The sequence below is a fragment of the Lucilia cuprina genome, chromosome 2 (assembly GCF_022045245.1).
Source record: "Lucilia cuprina isolate Lc7/37 chromosome 2, ASM2204524v1, whole genome shotgun sequence".
In the NCBI taxonomy this organism is placed as follows: Eukaryota; Metazoa; Arthropoda; class Insecta; order Diptera; family Calliphoridae; genus Lucilia; species Lucilia cuprina.
In genome coordinates, this window is record NC_060950.1 from 20,932,811 (window position 1) to 20,952,034 (window position 19,224).

The 19,224-nt window shown below is 32.5% G+C and overlaps 3 protein-coding genes across 6 annotated transcripts in view; 1 reads left to right on the plus strand and 2 right to left on the minus strand.

Moving 5' to 3' along the window:
* LOC111678368 (BUB3-interacting and GLEBS motif-containing protein ZNF207) overlaps window positions 1-10,044 on the minus strand; it is a 58,389-nt gene extending 48,345 nt beyond the window's left edge. For 2 of the 4 annotated variants that reach the window (XR_006941622.1, XM_023439665.2), the window contains exons 1-5: window positions 9,845-10,044; window positions 9,239-9,546; window positions 8,217-8,499; window positions 7,734-8,142; window positions 5,631-5,972 (exon numbers count right to left, since the gene is read on the minus strand). Coding sequence is in view for 3 of the 4 variants with exons in the window: in XM_023439665.2 (XP_023295433.2) it covers window positions 5,631-5,972; window positions 7,734-8,142; window positions 8,217-8,499; window positions 9,239-9,546; window positions 9,845-9,885 (1,383 nt within the window). In the remaining variant the exon portion in view is untranslated. Of the gene's footprint in view, window positions 1-2,038; window positions 2,551-5,630; window positions 5,973-7,733; window positions 8,143-8,216; window positions 8,500-9,238; window positions 9,547-9,844 lie in introns of those variants that run through there. The other 2 variants (XM_046956486.1, XM_046956487.1) reach the window with 2 other exon arrangements.
* A 1,920-nt stretch (window positions 10,045-11,964) lies between these two features.
* On the plus strand, window positions 11,965-17,860 carry LOC111678357 (structural maintenance of chromosomes protein 4). The gene is made up of 7 exons (XM_023439653.2): window positions 11,965-12,579; window positions 12,646-13,014; window positions 13,081-13,514; window positions 14,065-14,689; window positions 14,752-14,862; window positions 14,924-15,123; window positions 15,194-17,860. Exons 1-7 carry the CDS (start codon window positions 12,223-12,225, stop codon window positions 17,493-17,495), a joined length of 4,398 nt encoding a protein of 1,465 aa, XP_023295421.2. The 5' UTR covers window positions 11,965-12,222; the 3' UTR covers window positions 17,496-17,860.
* LOC111678358 (cytosolic Fe-S cluster assembly factor NUBP1 homolog) lies at window positions 17,844-19,001 on the minus strand. The gene has a single exon (XM_023439654.2). The coding sequence runs from the start codon at window positions 18,900-18,902 to the stop codon at window positions 17,961-17,963; it is 942 nt and encodes a 313-aa protein (XP_023295422.2). The 5' UTR covers window positions 18,903-19,001; the 3' UTR covers window positions 17,844-17,960.
* Between the last annotated feature and the right edge of the window lie 223 nt (window positions 19,002-19,224).

Below are 19,224 nucleotides of genomic sequence, written 5' to 3' on the forward strand. Positions count from 1 at the left end.
TGCTAATTAACACTTGTCAATAATATTTGACAGTAAGCATATACTTTATAGTTTGTAGTAATTTTATTAGTATATTTTTATTTTGAATTGAATTCTGTTCTCTTCTGCTTTAACAACACAAATAAAACTATGATAGTATGTGTTTGAGCACAACTGTATACCCACCAAAATAAGATGGGGGTACGAAGTTGAAGTGCTTTACGTAAGTACCTGGCGTGTGGCCCTATCTCACGTTGGTACTTCTTCAACCACTGGGTGGGTAAAAAGTGAACAAGTCATCACTGCCCCTTTGTATATCTTACACGCAGTTTGCAATTTTTGTATATGGATGTTCCGGTCCATGTACATGCACTTTGCTATCTAATCTCTTGCCATAGTAGTTACTTTAAGAAAAAGCAGGTGTAGCACAATCTACCCCAACATAATGTTGCCCAACCAGAGGGATGTAATTGGTAGTCCGAAACACGGATCAAATTAATTGACAAGACTTTATATCAGTGGTCACTAAGATCCACTGTGATAAGTTGAACATACACTAAACCATGTAGGAAACTCAAAAAGAGGGCATTGACGACCTTGCACCACGTCCATCGTTGCCTTCTTGCTAGACTAATACAATCTAACAAATCGTTTCACCAACTCCATCCGTCAAATCCATCAGTTACTCCATTCTTTCTATAGAATGCAAGAGAGCATCAGAAAACATCAAAAAATACCAGAAAACTCCACTTCGTATACCCAATCTTTTCGTTATTAGCTAAAATCCTACATTGTATTAGTCCACAGCCATGCTCTGTAATTTGTACCGCTCCAGCATCAAGGAACGATAATAGAAATGTATCTTAAAAATCTTTTAACCAAGCACCCTCTTCCCGCGATTTGGGTTTTAACCACGGGAATCTCGGCAGAACCTCAACCAACTGACCAGTCATGACATAGTCCTGCGGGCAACTGGTCAACCGTAGTTCCAGATTATGTGGTGCCCTGGTTAGACCTCTTTTCAATTTATGCGAGGATAGGCAGTAAATTGTCAACACCAGCGGAAGACTACAGGTATTGGTACCCCCGGATTGCAATACACCATGATGTGACACTCATTAAGGAAATATGCCAGTGGGGGGAAGATGGGGGTATATTGATTTTGTCACTCCGTTTGTAACACATCGTAATATTAATCGTAGACCCGCAATGTAGTCTTTTTCGCTTCTCGGGAAGTTCTTTTTTTGATGGAGTGATGGAGCTGAGTCGAGAAATATCATAAATTGGAATATGCGACTCGTCCAAACTCATAAGAATGTATGGTTTACGAGCAAATAACTATAGAAAACTATTGTTCACAATCGATGTCATATTGTTGTAGAGTTGTAAGTAATAAAATTTTTTCCAAATACAATTTTTTGAAACAAAAACAAATTAATAATAAATAAAATTAGGACATACTACGATACAACAGTACAACACCGATTGTGAATAGGACATATTTCTAAATAAAATGAAGTAAAAATAACAAAAGAATATTAATACGTCTAACATTCCTTTTTCACTACTAAACGTCTGGATAATTTGATTCTAAACATGCAAATTAACCGAAACAATATTATCCAAAGTGCATTTCAATATGTAAAACCCCTTTAAACCGTTCATATCTGCATAAAATTTAAAAATGAAAATAAAATTTCACAATGAAAATAAGAAATTTTGCATGAATTATGAGTAAAATGTTGTTAAATGAATTAATTTTGATAAAAGAAAAATAATTATTAATAAAAAAACCTGTAACCATGTAGAGAGATAGAGAGAGAGATCATGTTTTCATATTCATTCTTGGAGAGCGAGAGAGATAAGAGATTTTAATGAGTTGTTTTGCCTTAAAACAAAAAAATTTGTTTTAATTTAAATACGTTGCTCATAAATAAATAAGCATAATTTATTTAGTTTGAGAAAATCTTATAAAAACTAAATATTAATTGAGATTTAATTTAATTTTTTGTTTTTTTGTAAAATGCATTTAAAGAAAATTATAATAAGTTTACACTAAAACTGCCCCATATACAAAAAAATATTATTTTGCTTAAAATTTACAATTTACAAAAACATTTAGATATATGTGTATTATTATTACTCTTTTTTAATTAAATTTAAGACATTTCAATCCATCAATCAATCAATCAATCAACCAACTCAGCAACCATTACGACAATTCAATAATAGTAATAATTTGAAAAAATTGTACTTACTTTGGTTTGCTAATTTAGCATTTGGATTTATATATTTAAAAAAAATATTTAACAACTTCATATCATTTAATACTTGTCTGTGTGTATTTTAAATTATTTTAATTATTATTCACTACTAAATCACTTACTTTGTTTTTGTTTATTTGTAGTAGTAGTAGAGTAGTCTTATGGTTATCTCTTACTTTTCTTTTCATTTTATTCGTTTCGAATCAAACTACTGTACATACAAACATACATACATACAATTTTTGCATTTTGGGCCCTGTTTGTGCTAGTTAAATGTAGTGGTCTTGTGGTATGAAACTATTTTATTCTGCAATTTATACCAATTATGAATTATTTTAATTATAAAAGTTTTATTATAAGAAATTACCTAAGACATACTATCGTTTTGAAGACTATCTATCTGCCTTATTCATAATAACTTATCAATAGGTTTATTAAACAATTTTTATATTAAAAATGGTCTTATTAACCTGTGATAAATTGTTGTGAATAAGATTCTATATAATAATTAACATAAATTTAATTTCACTTTGCTTTGCTTTTATTCAATTTACTAAAACCAGATTTTAGAAAAACTAATAAAAACAATTTAAGAACATTTTTCTTTTAAATTTGATCCTTAAAGTAACTTTAAATTCATTCATTGTTTACAATTTGTAAACAATGAAAACAAAATCGTTTATAATTTGTAAACAATGAGAAAAATCGTTTACAATTTGTAAGTTTTAGTTTTAAGAAGAATAGAATCAAGGTAAATAGTTAAATTAACTTTAAATACACAAATCTTATAATTTTTCCATTCATTTTTAAGAATCGGTTTCTCTAAATGTGAACGATCTAGTTATACGCTACACCACTACAGTGGGGAGTATATAATGCATTTGTGCTGATGTTTGTAAATCATCAAAATCACTTTCTGAGTCGATTTAGCTATGTCCGTCCGTTTGACACATTCTCTTTTTTTGGTCGAAGGACGAACGCTACACAGTGGTATAGGACAAAAAAGAGGGAAATAATTCGGTAACTTCTAAACGGTTAATCCGATTTTAATGGAATTTGGTATGCACAAAGAGGAGGTGTTGCCAAGTTTAGGTTTTAAACTTGGACCTTATAGGCCAACCAGGGGCCCGGCGGGGGTCCTCAAATTAGAACACCTAGGCTATGTTAAATTTTTAAAACGATCCTATTTCTTCATTTGAGTTCCGATTTAAAAAAATTTCGTATATAGAATCTCCTCATCGAGCACTATAAAAAATATTGTCGTAGCAGTAAATTATCTCTTATAGTCTAGGAGATATTCGCATTTGAAAATTAAAATTTTAAAATTTTTACCGTCCTTACTTTAGATTTTTGATAATAGCGGGTCCAAATATTCCCGATTTTCGCCATTTTTTTTCGCTTAACACCAAGTTTATATATCAAGCAGTGAAATAATAATGTAAAAATCTTGACTGAGTCCAAAGTTATAGGCATTTTAATTTAAAAAATTAAAAAAAGCGATTTTTTGCCATTTTTTGGGAAAAAAGTATATTTTTCTTTTTAAGTTATCTAAAAAGTTTCTAAGAAGATGTATTTAGAATTTATACTTTTTGGAAAGCTGACTTTACATAAAATACGATAAATGAAACAAACCCTAAAAATTTTTCATACCGAGGGGACAAGGTCCATCCAAAAAACCCTATTTTTTATGGAAAATTCAATTTTGAGCAAAAATTCTCAAATTGCATAGTCGATATCAAATTATAGTGACCTGTTTTATATGACCCAATATGTTCTTAATCATTTTGTAACAGGTTTCGATAACCCCGCCCCTGGTATGGATATAATAGGCAAAAAACCAAAAAATCTCATTTTTGGGATTTTTTAAAACTTTTTTGGAAATTCCGGGATTTCTAATAAGAAAATTCGAAATTTTTATTTAATTTTGGATTTTGAGTAAAAAAATCTACCTAACTGTAAAATTTCATTAAAAAATATTCATAAATAAAATTTTTATTGCAATTTGAAAAATTTGTATCCATGAATTACAGTGGTAAATCCCAAAACTACTCCCTTGTTTAAATTTTGGGATTACGTGAAACATGGTCCCATGTAAGGAAGGCTATGGACCAGCCAGCATTAACATAGCTGTACTAAATGGATAATGTACATTTATAATGTTTACAGAAGAGTAGTTTTTGGATGACATAAAAGGATCATATACTCCAATAACTTTAGCAGGGAAGTTTATCATTTATCAGGAAAACACAGATAATTTCTGACAAACTTGCTGTGTATGTATGTCTGTGAGAGGGTTAAAGCAACCCAGTTTAGTCAATAGAACATTAGCTTTAGTCATTAGAACATTTAGTCAATAGAACATTTATAAATTAAGCGTCTTAGATGCAATCGACAAAATTCCATTAATAATAACTTACTAAGAGTGATCTCTGAAAGAAATTATTACCAAAACTATCAGCAATTAGTCTTGTCTTGCAAATATAAAGAGTCTAACATGGTGATTTGATAGCAACTATGTTTTCAATTGGAATAAGTACTTCTTGCAAGAGTGTTTTAAAGTCACATGAAGATAGCATCGAAAATTCCGATTCTGATGAATTGTATTTGCTTAGTCTTTATCTTAAAGTCTTATCTTAAAGTGAAAGTATAGGAAAAGTATCTTGAAAGTGATATTATTCCGGAAATAACATTCCTGACTAACACTGATTAAAAAATTCATTAGAATTACGTTCAGGAAACTGAGTTTCTGAAAACTGAAAAATTATTCAATCAGTTCCCTTTTTTATGATAAGGAGCGCACAACAGGTCCGATAGGGCTGTATACTACATCGGATTTGATGTGGTATACATCCTCTTTCAAACTATTCTATTCTTCTGATTATCTCCAACATTTTAAGATTTCTCTTCATCGGAGTTTTCTATTATTTTCGCTGAAAATATTAGGAGATTTGTTTAACGAAATATTTTAAAATTCTAAAAAATAATAAACATAAAACATTTGTCCAATTCACAAGCTATGTCGTATTATTGTAGCCTTGTATGTCAAAATTTTTTTTTTAAATAAGATATTTTGAAACAAACACAAATACACAATACAACCGTACAACCGTACAACAGCGATTGTGAATTGAACAATTATTTATAAAAAAATTATACATCGCCCTGGTTACCTAACAGCTGGCCTAAGATACAATGTGTATATATCCTATATTAATCTTCCTAATCTTCCTTAACTTCGTTGGAGTTCATTATTGTGTATAAAGAATTGTCAATGATGCTCAAAGAAGAAATGGTTCGTATATGTGTAACTTTCTTTTTTTTCTCTATACTTTGTTTTTTGTCTTGGAAAATTTTCAGTTAATTTATGAAAATGGAATCCAAACTTACCATACCAACTGCTGCAGCAGCTGGGCCAGCGGGACGAGCAACATGAGCAGCGACAGCAGCATCAACGGCTGCTTGGGCCTGCATGCGTTGTATCATGACAGCACGATTGAGATCTTGTAGTTGTTTTTGATGTTGCTGTTGTTGAGCGGCAACCGCCTGAACAACTTGGGCTTGGGCATGAGCAACTTGTGCCTGAACCTGGGCAGCTTGTACTTGTGCTTGAACTTGAGCCTGAGCTTGTGCTTGCGCTTGGGCCTGAGCTTGAGCCTGGGCTTGAGCTTGCGCTTGGGCCTGAGCTTGTGCCTGGGCCTGAGCCTGAGCCACAGCAACCATAGTAGCAGCCTTTTTTGATATAAGGATTTGTTTTATATTTTTTAGCAAATACACACACGCGTGCCCCACACAATGTAAAGGTGTGAGGAAAAATTTTGTAAGTGAATGGAGAGTGCAAAAAAAAACAGGAAAAGAGAAAAGAAGAAAGTATAGAAATTATTACAAATATTTTTGTTGTTTGTTTGTAGTTGTAGTTTTTGATTTTTCTATTCTTTTCTAGTTAGAGGGTAAAGATTTGTTTTATTAATTGCAATCAAAAACTATTGAAAAAAATGTCTCAGAACTATGGTGGGTATTTTTTATGTTATTCATTTTAAAATCTTTACCAGGGCGATCATTTCAAATGGTTTCTATTTTAAAATCTTAAATTACGAAAAAGAAACATAAATTTGTTTTAGTTTTTCATTATGAGTTTAAGTTTATTGTTGTTATTTTTCTTTTCAGTTATTTTTAATTTAATTTAAATTTCAAACTTTTTATTTTTCACAATAAAAATTTAATTTTTTGCCTTTTTCGTAAAATATAAAAAATACACACACATATTTTTTTTGTTTTCGTTTTTGTTTTAAGGTTTTCTTTACACTATGTAGTTTTGTTGTTAAGTTTTATATATATAAAAAAATCTTTTAAATTAATATTTTTAAGAAACATATTAAAAAATATTATTATAAAAAAATGAGGATGTTTTTTTTTTAATTTTTTTGTTTAATGTCGGCAAAAACTTTTCAAAACTTGCAACATTTTGAAAACTAAATAAAACATTGTTATGTTTAAAATTTGAATATAAAACGCAATTTTTTATTTATTTAGATTTATTCAAGTAAATATTTTGTTATTGTTGCTAACATATAAAAAAAGGCGAATAAAATGCCTTGAAATCACTTTATTACGAAGAATTTACAAATTTTAACAAAAATAAAAATATTTTAAATATTTTGGAATAAATGCATGAAGGCATTCTAAGAATCAAATAGAAGTTACATAGAAAACTTATAGTCTATAAATGATATCTTCAGAAGAAGAGAAAATGTTAATAAAACTATATTTTGCATATTTATAAAAATTTAATTGTTGCTAACAATTAATATGTTGTCTGCCTGTAAGTACTTTGTTATTGTTTTTGGAAATTTGTTTTTGTTTAATGATTTCATTCAGTATTAAAATGTTTAAATTTGTTTTTGGCTTGCTATTTGTCAACTTTTAAAGCCTTAGTAAGAGGGGTCTTTTAGTATAAAACTAAAATGGAAAAGTCAAATTCATTTTAAACAATATCAATTGCGAAGACCTTTATGCTTTAGATTTTGTAAAAGTTTGAAATAATGTTATGGAAAGAAATTTTTCTAAAATAGAGCAAAATGACCAGCAATACATTTAATTTTCTTGTTATTAGAAATAAATACAAAAACGTAACGTCATTTGAAAATACAAAAACTTGAAATTGTTAAAAAATTATATTTAAAAAAAATATCTTTTTACTTGTTTACTATCATTCCCCACTAATAAGTAATTTTTAAAAGACCTACACAAAAAACTGAATTTCATTCCTATTATTACTAAGATTTTTTCATTTGCTATCAATTTTGAGCATTTTTGCCGATGCGAATGTTAATTTTTTTGTGTTTTGTTTTCTTTTTTTTTAAGAATTATATTTTAACTTTTGTTGTTGTAGTTGTTGTTAAATCTTAACAGTTTGTTTCTAGTTTTCATAGGTAAATCTGTTGTTTGTTTTTTTTATTGACTATAGTTTTTATATCTATAATAAGAACTCACTTCCTGTGCCTTTGATATGGCCGCTGCAGTGGCAGCAGCTGATGCGGCTTGCGATGTCGTCGTGGAAGACGTTGATGTTGCTGTGGTTGCGGCTGATGAGTAAATACTCGTACCATGACTGCTTGTATTAGGCGTTGAGGTAGAGGATGACCTCGTTGCGGAGGCACCACCACTTGCACTTAATCTATGTTGAATTTTGCGGGCTTTTATCTCTTCTAAACTCAAATCTTCGGGAGGATGCATAATTTTCGATGTAACACCACTAGCATTTGTTACCACTTGATTTTTGTTTGTGGTACTGGTGGCATCTGACGTTGTAGATGATGTGCCTGCTGCTGAGGCGGTGGTAGATGAAGGAGCAGCTGCATTTGGATTATTTGTTGTGGGTGGTGCACTTATGGTAGCATTGCTAAAAACAAACATACATTCAGTTATTAGGTTACGAGTTTATTCTAAAAAGTCAAGTATTTGTTTAAAAATTACCTGTATGCAGGGAACGTTGGTTTTTGCTGAGCGGCAGCTGCATGCGCAGAAGCTGCCACATGAGCCGCTGCTGCTGCAGCCGCCGAGGTAGTTGCCATGGCTGCGGGAAATAGTGGTCGTGGTGGCATCATATGCGGAGGCATCATGTGTATACCACCAGGTCCCATAAATGGTGGCATTGCCATATGCGGCATCATGCCGTATTGAGCATACTGACCCATCATATGTGGAGGGATCATATTAGGGGGCATCATCATAGGAGGAGGTGGAGCCGTAAGTGGTACTAAAATAATAATACAAATATTAAAAATGATTGTCAACTATTTTTTAAATTGTTTTCTTATAGCTTTTATTGCATTTAAACGATTAGAAAGAAAGGTCACACGTGTCATTCTTATGCTAAGTATATCACACCCCCTGATCTCTTGGCTTTCCCCGAGAGACGGTTTTATGTACCGGAATGACCCGAATTATTCGGCTGCTGCGGAGCAACACATACCGGCGTTGCTGCTCCTCATCCTTTTGGTCTGTGGCGGAATTGAATTAAATTCCGGACCACAGTTTGCCAAAACCGACTGCACCATGTCCATCCAACTAAGGTGCAACTCTTATTTGGGCTGGTGTCATCCACCATCAAGAGTGGTCGAGAAATTTTCGTCGCCCCATGCCGCTTACAACAACAAAACTTACATACCTATTCTCCCAAAATAGTACTGTTTAGGCCACAAATTCATTCGAATAATAGAAATGATCTATTCTCTACGCTTTATTCTTCTGTTAGTTGCCACAAAGAAATCTCCGTACGAAACGTTTTCCTGACATCTCTTTCTAATTTCAGATTTTAGTTATATTTATACCTTATTTCCGCCAAGTTTTTGCTATACATATATACACTATAAAACCCTACTCTTATGCTAATACTCATCACTAAGAACACTATTAAGTAATACTGGTCTACATTTGTGGGCAAATATTACGTTTTCCAATAAATAAAACAAATTCACTCAATACATTACACTTACTTTCAACTTTTTTCTTTGCTTGAGGTTCATCATCATCCGAATCGGATTTACCGCCATTCTTTTGTCTTTCATGCTCACGCACATCATCAGCGGGTATACCGTCCATACCAAATATTTCAATTTCAATATTTGAACGATTTGGCAATGAATTTGGCACTTTGTCTACGGTCTCCTTGTGCACCTGCATGCAATGTATGGATAAGCCGGGACCTGTATACAGTTTTTTGTGGCATATATGACATTTAAAGTGTTTTGCTTTTTGATGTTGAACCAAAATTTTCTCATCATCAAACTCACGATTGCAATACCTGTTTAACAAAAATAAATTAAGGAAACCAACCAAGAAAATAGAACAAGACACGTTGCTGAAAATTAAAATTTTATATGAAAAGAGAATTTCCCGCAAAATTTCTTTGCTGGGAACAGCCAACACAACACACACGTAAACAAGAGCACAGTACCCCCTCCCGGAGTGTATTGTATTTTTAGTTTAGGTTATATAAATACAAGTATACACAACACTTTTTCATTAGATTACAACGCCTAGCTATTTTTTCACTAATAATTTTTTTCACGAAATTCTTTTTGTTTTATTGAAAAGGATACCAGCACCAGGGTTTCGATGCCTTCTTCTTTTTACGTCCCATTTTGTGTAGATTTATTTAATATAGTTTATATTTAATATAATCTATAAAGTTGTATTTAATTTTATATTTTTATTTGCTAATCAGAAGAAAAATATGATTCTTCGACGTCGGTCACCAACGGCAGCAGCAAAAATACTTTTTTCTTCTTGTATTCAGCACACAAAACAAAATGGCTTACATATTTCATTCTGATCTGTAAATGCAAAGAGTTGCCAGATTTTAAAAAATTATTTTACTATTTTTAGATTTTAAAATTTTTCATAATCGTTTTCTATTAAAAAATATTTTTAAGTTGTAAAGAAAACTAATAAGATTAGCATTTTAACTTAGTTATGTGTATTTAATGTAGTTTTAGTATTTCTAATACATACATTTTTTAAGTGTGGTAGCATTATCTAGAATTTTGTACGGCTGCTAGAGATGAGATGCTGAATTAGGGATGATAATTTTTGTGATGTTAAAATAAATCGATTATACTGTTTTACACCGAAAAAAACACATTTCTGAATGACTTATTATTTTTTATCGTAATTCGTTTTATAGTTGAAACGAAAAGTCTACTTTTCGACTTTTTGCATTTAAGTAAAAGTCACTTTTCGACTCTTTGCATTTCATGCAAAGTCGATTTTTCAACTTTTCGACATTTTTCAAAAGTCGGTTTTAAACTTTTCAACTTTTAGTATTTTGTAAATAGTCGACTTTTCGAATCTTTTCGACTTTTTCACTATTTGCGACTTTTCCGACTTTTTTAACTATTTTCAACTTTTTGACTATTTTCGACTTTTCGACTATTTTTGACATTTCGACTTTTTTTGACTATTTTCAAATTTTTGACTATTATTCCGACTTATTGACTATTTTCGAGTATTTCAGACTTATCGACGATTTTCGACTTTTTTCGATTTTCAACTATTTTTGATTATTTGACAATTTTTGACTTTTTTTCTACTCTTCGACTTTTTACGACTTTCCGAATTTTTTTTCAACTCTTCGACTATTTTCGTCTTTTGGACTATTTTCAACATTCGACTATATTTGACTTCTTTCTACTATTTTCGACTTTTTCCGACTTTTTTCGACTATTTTCGACTTTTGCCGACTTTTCTACTTTTTTCGACTTTCCATCTTTTCGATTTTTATTTACAAAGTCGACTTTCGATTATTCGTCGATTTATAAAACCCTACCCCTGAATTACAATTACATACCAATTAAACCGTTTCCACGGCACATTCGTAATCCTGTGATATTTTTGTTATAAGTATTTCCATTATTTTAACAAATTAAGAAATATAGTTTTCAATTATTTTTAATTTAATTATTATTTATCCCCAACAAATGAAAACAAACAGCTGATTATAATAAATACCTGATGAAAATTAGAGATGGAACTCATTCAATTCGTAGATAATTCAAACTAAATTACATAGAACTGGTTCACATTAGGAAATTTTTTTAGGAAACTTTTGATTTTTGTGTGTGAGAGAAAAAGAAAGAAATATTAACCATCTCTTTCTCTCATACACAAAATCAAAAGTTTCTCAACTAAAGTTTCCCAGTGTGAACCAGGTCATACAGTTTGTGTAATTTTCAACGAAATTTTTGAACAGACAGAGAGCGTGAATGACGAATAATTGTATCATGTGAATAAGCTTATGTAATTCGCAGCTGAAATGTATGGCGAATCATGTAATTCAGTATTTAATTGGGGGAGAAAAGGAGTGTAAATGACGAATAATTGCATCGTGTGAACAGGGATAACAATATATTAACAATTTTCATAGAGAACTTAAATAAGTGTAGTATACTTGAAAGTAAACAAATATTTGTTTATGATTAATAACATCAAACATGATTTTACCGACATAAGTTCTAAGTGCGAATTTTGTAAAGACAATTAAAAAAATTTCGATTTTAAAAATATTTTTTCCAAAATTCAATATCTTTATTTAATAATTCGTCGAATTATACAAAAACACAGATAAAAATTTAACCGGTTATAAGCCGTTGCCGAATTTTTATTATTAGCCGTCAACGCCGATACAGTTTGTCGGCGCAGGGCTCTGGCGTTCATATTTAAAAATCAACGCTTCATCGAAGCGTTATTATATTCGCCGCTGTCAATTGTTTTTTTTTTTATACTGCATATGAATTTGTTAGCATTTGTTTGTGCAAATAGTTGTTAAATTAAGTTTTTTTAATTAGATGTAACAAGTGACGATTTAATTTAATTATCAGCCTAAATTAGTTGTAATAACCAGTAATAAAAACAGTATTTTTGGTAGAAAAGACCGTACAAAAGTTCAAAAACAAACAAATATAATTTTAAAGGCGCCAATATGACAACGCGGCGAAGACCAATGGCTAGACAAAGCGCAGGAAATGAGACTACAGAACGTAGGTCCTCGGCAGCAAATGTGTCCAAGCAATCATTGGTGAGTTCTAAGACCAATACAGCAAACAGTGGACAGAGTGAAAATGTTCCAGAGCAGCCCATGGCTGGAGATCCATTCGACGATGCAAATATTTCAGATGATGAAGAGGGAGGCACTCGTATTGGAGATATTTATATACCGCCACCTATACCACCTCACTGCTCCACAGAGAGCAAGGGACCCCGTTTAATTATCAGAAAAATTGAAAATAATAATTTCAAAAGTTATGCCGGTAAAGTTATTCTAGGACCCTTTCATCATGTAAGTTGAAAGAAAGAGTGGCTAAAACCAATCTCCTGAAAATACTAATTATATTCATTATTGCAGTGTTTTACCGCCATTATAGGTCCAAATGGCAGTGGCAAAAGTAATGTTATAGATTCTATGTTATTTGTATTCGGTTATCGTGCCAATAAAATCCGTTGCAAAAAAATTTCCACCCTTTTGCACAATTCCGCTAGATATCCCAATATCAACATGTGCTCTGTAGCGGTGCATTTTCGCCAGATCGAGGACAAGGATGATGGCACATGTGAAGAAGTACCCAACAGTGATATTATAGTCGAAAGAACTGCCTTTAGAGACAATTCTTCATACTATACTATCAATGGCAAAAGGGTACAATTCAAAGAAGTGGCTAAACTGTTAAAAAAGCATCATGTAGATTTAGATCACAATAGATTTTTGATTTTACAGGTAATTTTGTGGACTCTATTGTTATATTGTTATTTTTTGTAAATACTTTGTATACCATATTTACAGGGTGAAGTAGAATCTATTGCTATGATGAAACCCAAGGGACAAACAGAGTCAGAATGTGGTATGCTAGAATATTTGGAAGATATTGTGGGCACCACACGCTACAAAGAACCTTTGGTTAAAATAAACGAACGCGTCGAGCAATTGACAGAGGAGCGTACAGAAAAACATAACCGCTGCAAGTTGGCCGAAAGGGAAATGAATGATTTGGAACAACCCTATAATGAGGCTGTCGAATATTTAAGACAAGAAAATGAAAATACCCGTACAAAAAATCTAAGAATACAAAAATATCTCAGTGAAAAGAATAAAAAGCTGCAAGAGTATACAAAACAACATGATGAGATAATGGCCGAATTAAAAGAACATGAAACTGAAGTGGATTCATTGAAAAAGGAAAGGGAGGAAAAAGAAAGCCAAGTGCAAAAGGAAATGCAGTAAGTTCATAGTATCAAATTTTTAATTAAATTCTTTAAATGTAGGAACAATTATTCTATAGAAAACCTATACATAGACAATTTTAATTATTCTATAAAGCCAATTAATTACTGGTAGCAGCTGTTTGTTATAAAAAACAAACAAAACTAATAAAAAAGTGAAAAATGGTGACCCACTAAGGCATTTATTATAAATTTAAAATAAGGAAAGTTTAATAAGAATCTAACAATAAAAATAGTCGGGAAATTTTAGGAATGAGTTCATTAACAAGATAGATTTTAAAAATTAAACTTTTAGTTTTATTTGATGCAAATAATTTCTCTGTATATTATTGATTCACCAAGTTCTTTAACAGGATCAAAAGTACAAATTCAAACAAGCATTACCTTTTCATTTTTAACAAATTACAGTCATTAAATATTAGGTGATCAAGTGATTTGTAATGTAAATTTTTGAAAAAAGATACTCTTTATTTAAAGTATATAAAAATTCTGGTGAAATGAAAAAAAAAAACTAAAATAAAACAAAAAACATTAAAATATTTTTTAGAAATCATGAAAACATGCGCAAGAAAAAGGAAGATATCGAAAAGAAACTTGAAAAATCCAATAGTAAATTTGCAGAAGTACAAGAAACAATGACAATTTTAAACAAACGTCGACATCATAATAAAACTCAAACCACTCAAAGTGAAAATCAATTGGAAGAGCTGCGCAAAGTGCCGGAAAAGAATGCAAAAGAAATTGAAGAATGCGAAAAGAAACTTGAACGTCTTGTTAAGCAGAAAGCTGAACTGGAGGAAGAGCTGCAAAATAATTATACTGTACTGAAAGAACAAACAAAGCCTCTGATCGAAGAGCGTGAACAACTCGAAACTGAATTGATGGAATTGAAAAATAATGTCGACGAGGCTAAAGCAGAATTGGCTCTATCGGAATCAGAATTAAAGATTTTAAAGCATGATGAAACAGCCGAAGTACGTAAATATGAGAGTATGAAGGGATCATATGAAGAATCGGAACAAAGTTTACAAGAGAAAAAAGCCAAGGTTGAAGAGTTAAAGGAACGCATGCCACAAATGAAACAGGAGGTGTTGGAAAAAACCCAACAATTGAAAATACTTCAACAGGAAGAGGAACAATTAAGAACACAATTGATGACAATCAAAGCAGAGGTAAATATTGGACATTTGTGAAAATAAAGTATAAAACTAAACTTGTTTTGTTATTTCCATAGATAAATGAAAAAACCGTAAGCATGCAAGCGATGCGTTCCAATAACAAAGTGTTAGATTTTTTAATGCGTCAAAAAGCTGAGGGTAAAATACCGGGTATATTGGGACGTTTGGTAAGATTTTTAATAACTTAAAAATAAATTTGCCACAACATTTAGTATTTTTCTTTTACAGGGTGATTTAGGTGGCATTGATAGTAAGTATGATGTTGCAATCTCAACAGCCTGCGGTCGTCTGGACAATATTGTTGTGGATACAGTGAATACTGCTCAGGAATGTATTGAACATTTAAAACGTTACGATGTGGGTCGTGCCTCATTTATTGCCCTGGAAAAGGTGGAACATTTAAGAAATCAATGTGGACCTATACAGACGTTAGTACCAATTACATATTTTCCTCTTCTATTACAAGAATCAACATAAATGTATTTCTTTTCTATTTAGTCCTGAAAATTCATCACGTCTTTTCGATTTGGTGCGTGTAGAGGATAATCGAGTTACGCCTGCATTCTACTTTGCATTGCGCAATACATTAGTGGCCAATGATTTAGAACAAGGTACCCGCATTGCTTACGGAGCAAAACGTTTTCGTGTTGTAACACTCAATGGTGATGTTATTGAGACATCTGGTACAATGTCTGGTGGTGGTCGCACTCAAATTCGTGGTAAAATGGGCACAAAGGTCCGCACCAATACAAGTAAATCAGCTGAAACTTCAATGATTTCACAAAAAGCTCTCAAAGACATGCAAATAAAGGCCCAAGAATTGCAATCTCAAATCAATTTTAACCAAGAGGAACAAGGACGACTGGAGCGCGAAATTTATCAATTAAATACAACTCAACAGCGCAATGAGGCAGAAATTCAAAAACTATTAATCTCAATAAAAAGTTTAGAAGAGCAATTGCCGCGTATTTTTAAACAATTGGAGGCTCAAAAGAAAAGAATGCAGGATACAACCACCGATCAGGGTAAAGTTAAAGCCATTGAGGAATCGATAGTTAAGAAAAAGGAAGCACTTAAAGAAGCAGAAGATGCTGCAGTTCAAGTTAATGAACAAATTGCTGAAATTAAATCGAAAATAGACGCAGTACATGGAGATAAAATCAAGGCGGTGCAAACAAAAATAAACAGTCTTGAAAATCAAATTAAGAAATTAAAGGCAAACATTTCAAAATTAAAAGTAGAATCTACAAATAATGAACGTAATGTTGCTAAACTTGAGCAGCAAATCGAACGTCTAAAGGCAGACGTACTAAAAGCCCAAGACGAATTAAAGTTGCTCAGTGAGAAGCGTCAGCAGTTTGATGACGACATAACTGCCCTGACCAAAGAACTGGAGGAAGCGAAAGAGGCAATCGATAAGGCTAAATCAGAATTTTCGGGAGTACACAAAGAAATAACTGCAATACAGAAGAAGGAAAGTGATTTAAAACTTAAACGTGTTGAAATTGATCAAAAATTACAAACAGTTGCATCGAAACTTTCTGATGTCAAAGCTCAAATACCACATTGGCGTGAACAATTAAAACCACTGCGTTTGCATGAAATACCGGGAGATTCAGAACCTCAGCCACCTTTGAAAACCTATACGGAAGAAGAACTGGCCACACATACGTTGCAAGATATCCAGTACAAAGAGAGTGTGCAAGAAGAATTATTAAAAAAGAAACCAAATCTATCGTGCATCTCCGAATATATCGAAAAACGAGATGTATATCTGGAGAGAGTTAAGGTGTTGGAAGACATCACTTGTAAACGTAACGAAATGCGACAGCTGTATGATGATGTACGCAAGAAACGATACAATGAATTTATGCAGGGTTTCCATATTATTACCAGAAAACTAAAAGAAATGTATCAAATGATTACACAGGGTGGTGATGCTGAACTCGAATTAGTCGATTCCATGGATCCCTTCACCGAAGGTGTATCCTTCAGTGTCAGACCTCCCAAGAAAACCTGGAAGAACATATCAAACCTCTCGGGTGGCGAGAAAACACTTTCTTCATTGGCTTTGGTATTTGCTTTGCATTATTACAAGCCTTCGCCTCTGTACTTTATGGATGAAATCGATGCGGCTTTAGATTTTAAAAATATATCCATTGTAGCCCATTACATTAAAGAGAGAACGAAAAATGCTCAATTTATTATAATTTCTCTACGCTCGAACATGTTTGAATTGTCTGACTATCTGGTGGGTATATATAAAGTTAAAGATTGCACAGATTCAGTGTGTATACAAAACGAACCACCTAAAATGCCGCTAATGGAAACACAACAACATCAAAATCAAACCCAAACACAAGCATTACATTCCCAACCAGCCCATATGCTTGTGGGAACTGCAGCAGATCTTTCTAACCTGACAGCTGTACAACCCTCTCAAGCGCTAGCCGATAAGTCAGTGAGCCTTAATGACTCTATAGATGCTTCCCCACCACCGTCAAAAGCTATTCCTAATAGCCAGCAAGAAAATAACGAAAATTCTGAATCTGCCGCCAATGTCTTGTCCCAGTCAGCAGCACGCCCCAGTAGCAATTCAACATTTGCTCCCCAGGGAGAAAGTACCGGCGTAACGTCCTCCCAACTTTCATGTGATGGTCGCCCTAGTGCTAATATGACTTTCATACCGCAAGGCGAAAGTACAGCTTTGTCACAGACACTTCAAATGGATATAACACAAAATGCTACATTTACCGACAGTCAGTTCAAGAAACCCCTGCCTCCTGTAACCTCCAACTGATGTTTGTTATTGTTTATTTTTATTTTTAAATGTCCCATTGACTGGGTTCAGTAGGTGTATTTTACAATATTACATTTTATGGCCATATATTTGTATCTGTCATATTTCATATTAAAACAAGACAATCATTCTCTTATCGAATGACCTGACCACACTCACAATTCAACCACTATTACATATTATTATTTAAGCGTTTTATATAAATACATATTAAATTTTTAACATGCTCATACATTTTGGAAAAAATTAATAATTAACTATTTCTACCATTTTTTTACATTCTTAAACATTGATCATATATTATTTAGAAGAACCATAACTAATAAAAAAATTTAAAACACATAAGAGTACTTTCCACTACATAATTTTACAAAATCTGTAATTTTATTTTCCCTTAAAATATACAAAACAGGTGTATAGGATGTTGAATATACAAATTAAGTTTAAACTTTATTTTTATGCAACTCAAGGTTTCTCATCAAAAATTTTAGAAATATTTTTACATATTACCTCTAAAGCTTCGGTCGTTGAATTTTTTAGCGAAGTAATATCTTCACCTTTGTCACAGGCTTTTGTTAATTCTGGATCTAAAGGCAACGAACCCAGAAATGGCACATTCATTTCATCGCACATACCTTTGGCACCACCCGTTTTAGCAGGAAATATTTCCGATGTATTACCACAGTGACCACAACGAAAACTGCTCATATTTTCAATAACACCCAATATTTGTATGCCTTGTTTTTTACAAAAATTAATCTCCTTGCGCACATCCAACAGTGAGACTTCCTGGGGTGTTGTTACAATTATAGCTTTGAGGGCTTGAGGTTGATTTTCATCACGTAAATATGATACTACCGACAAATGTTCATCCGATGTGCCAGGTGGAGTATCCAACAGCAACAAGTCTAAAGTCCCCCAATCAACTTCACTTAAAAATTGCCGTATCATACCGTTCTTTTTGGGTCCTCGCCAAATTATGGCATCGTCTGGTGAACCCAATAAAAAGCCAATTGACATTAAACATATATTATCATCTACCCCTACCGGCGACCATCCCGATCCAGACTGATGAACGTTTTCTCCTTCTACACCCAATAGACGCGGTTGGGAAGGTCCGCATATATCAATATCCAAAACACCAAAATTTTTATCATTGTAACTTCTGGCTAAATAACGTGATAGTAACATGGTCACTGTACTTTTGCCAACGCCTCCTTTGCCAGATAATATCAATAATTTATTGCGGACATCCTTCATAGCTTCTGCCACCAGTGCTTTACCGGGATCTTCCAACTTCTTATTAGGATCACTGCAGATTTGTTGATTAGGACATCCTTGACAGGCACTTCCTAAACCGGCATTGGCGCTTTGCACACCCGGACAGTTTTCGGGTTCAGGCATCATTTTTAAGAAGATTTAAAAAACACGATATAGTAAATGCAATAAATTTCAATTCAAGTTGCACAGTAATTTTTGTTGTTATTGTGAAATTTCCAACAGCTGGTAGCGCTACCAGACCAACATTGTCTACTATGTTAAGGCTACCAGATAAAGATACGTTTTAAGTACACTGCAAAATACATATGAAGTTTGTTATGCAAAATTTAAATTTTGGAACTCGAGAGTTTTCTACTTCAATGACTTGAATTTATTATAATTTGTAAAGTGATATATATACTAAACAAGATTTGTAGGCAAAATAATTCCCAGTTAACAAAGGCATGCG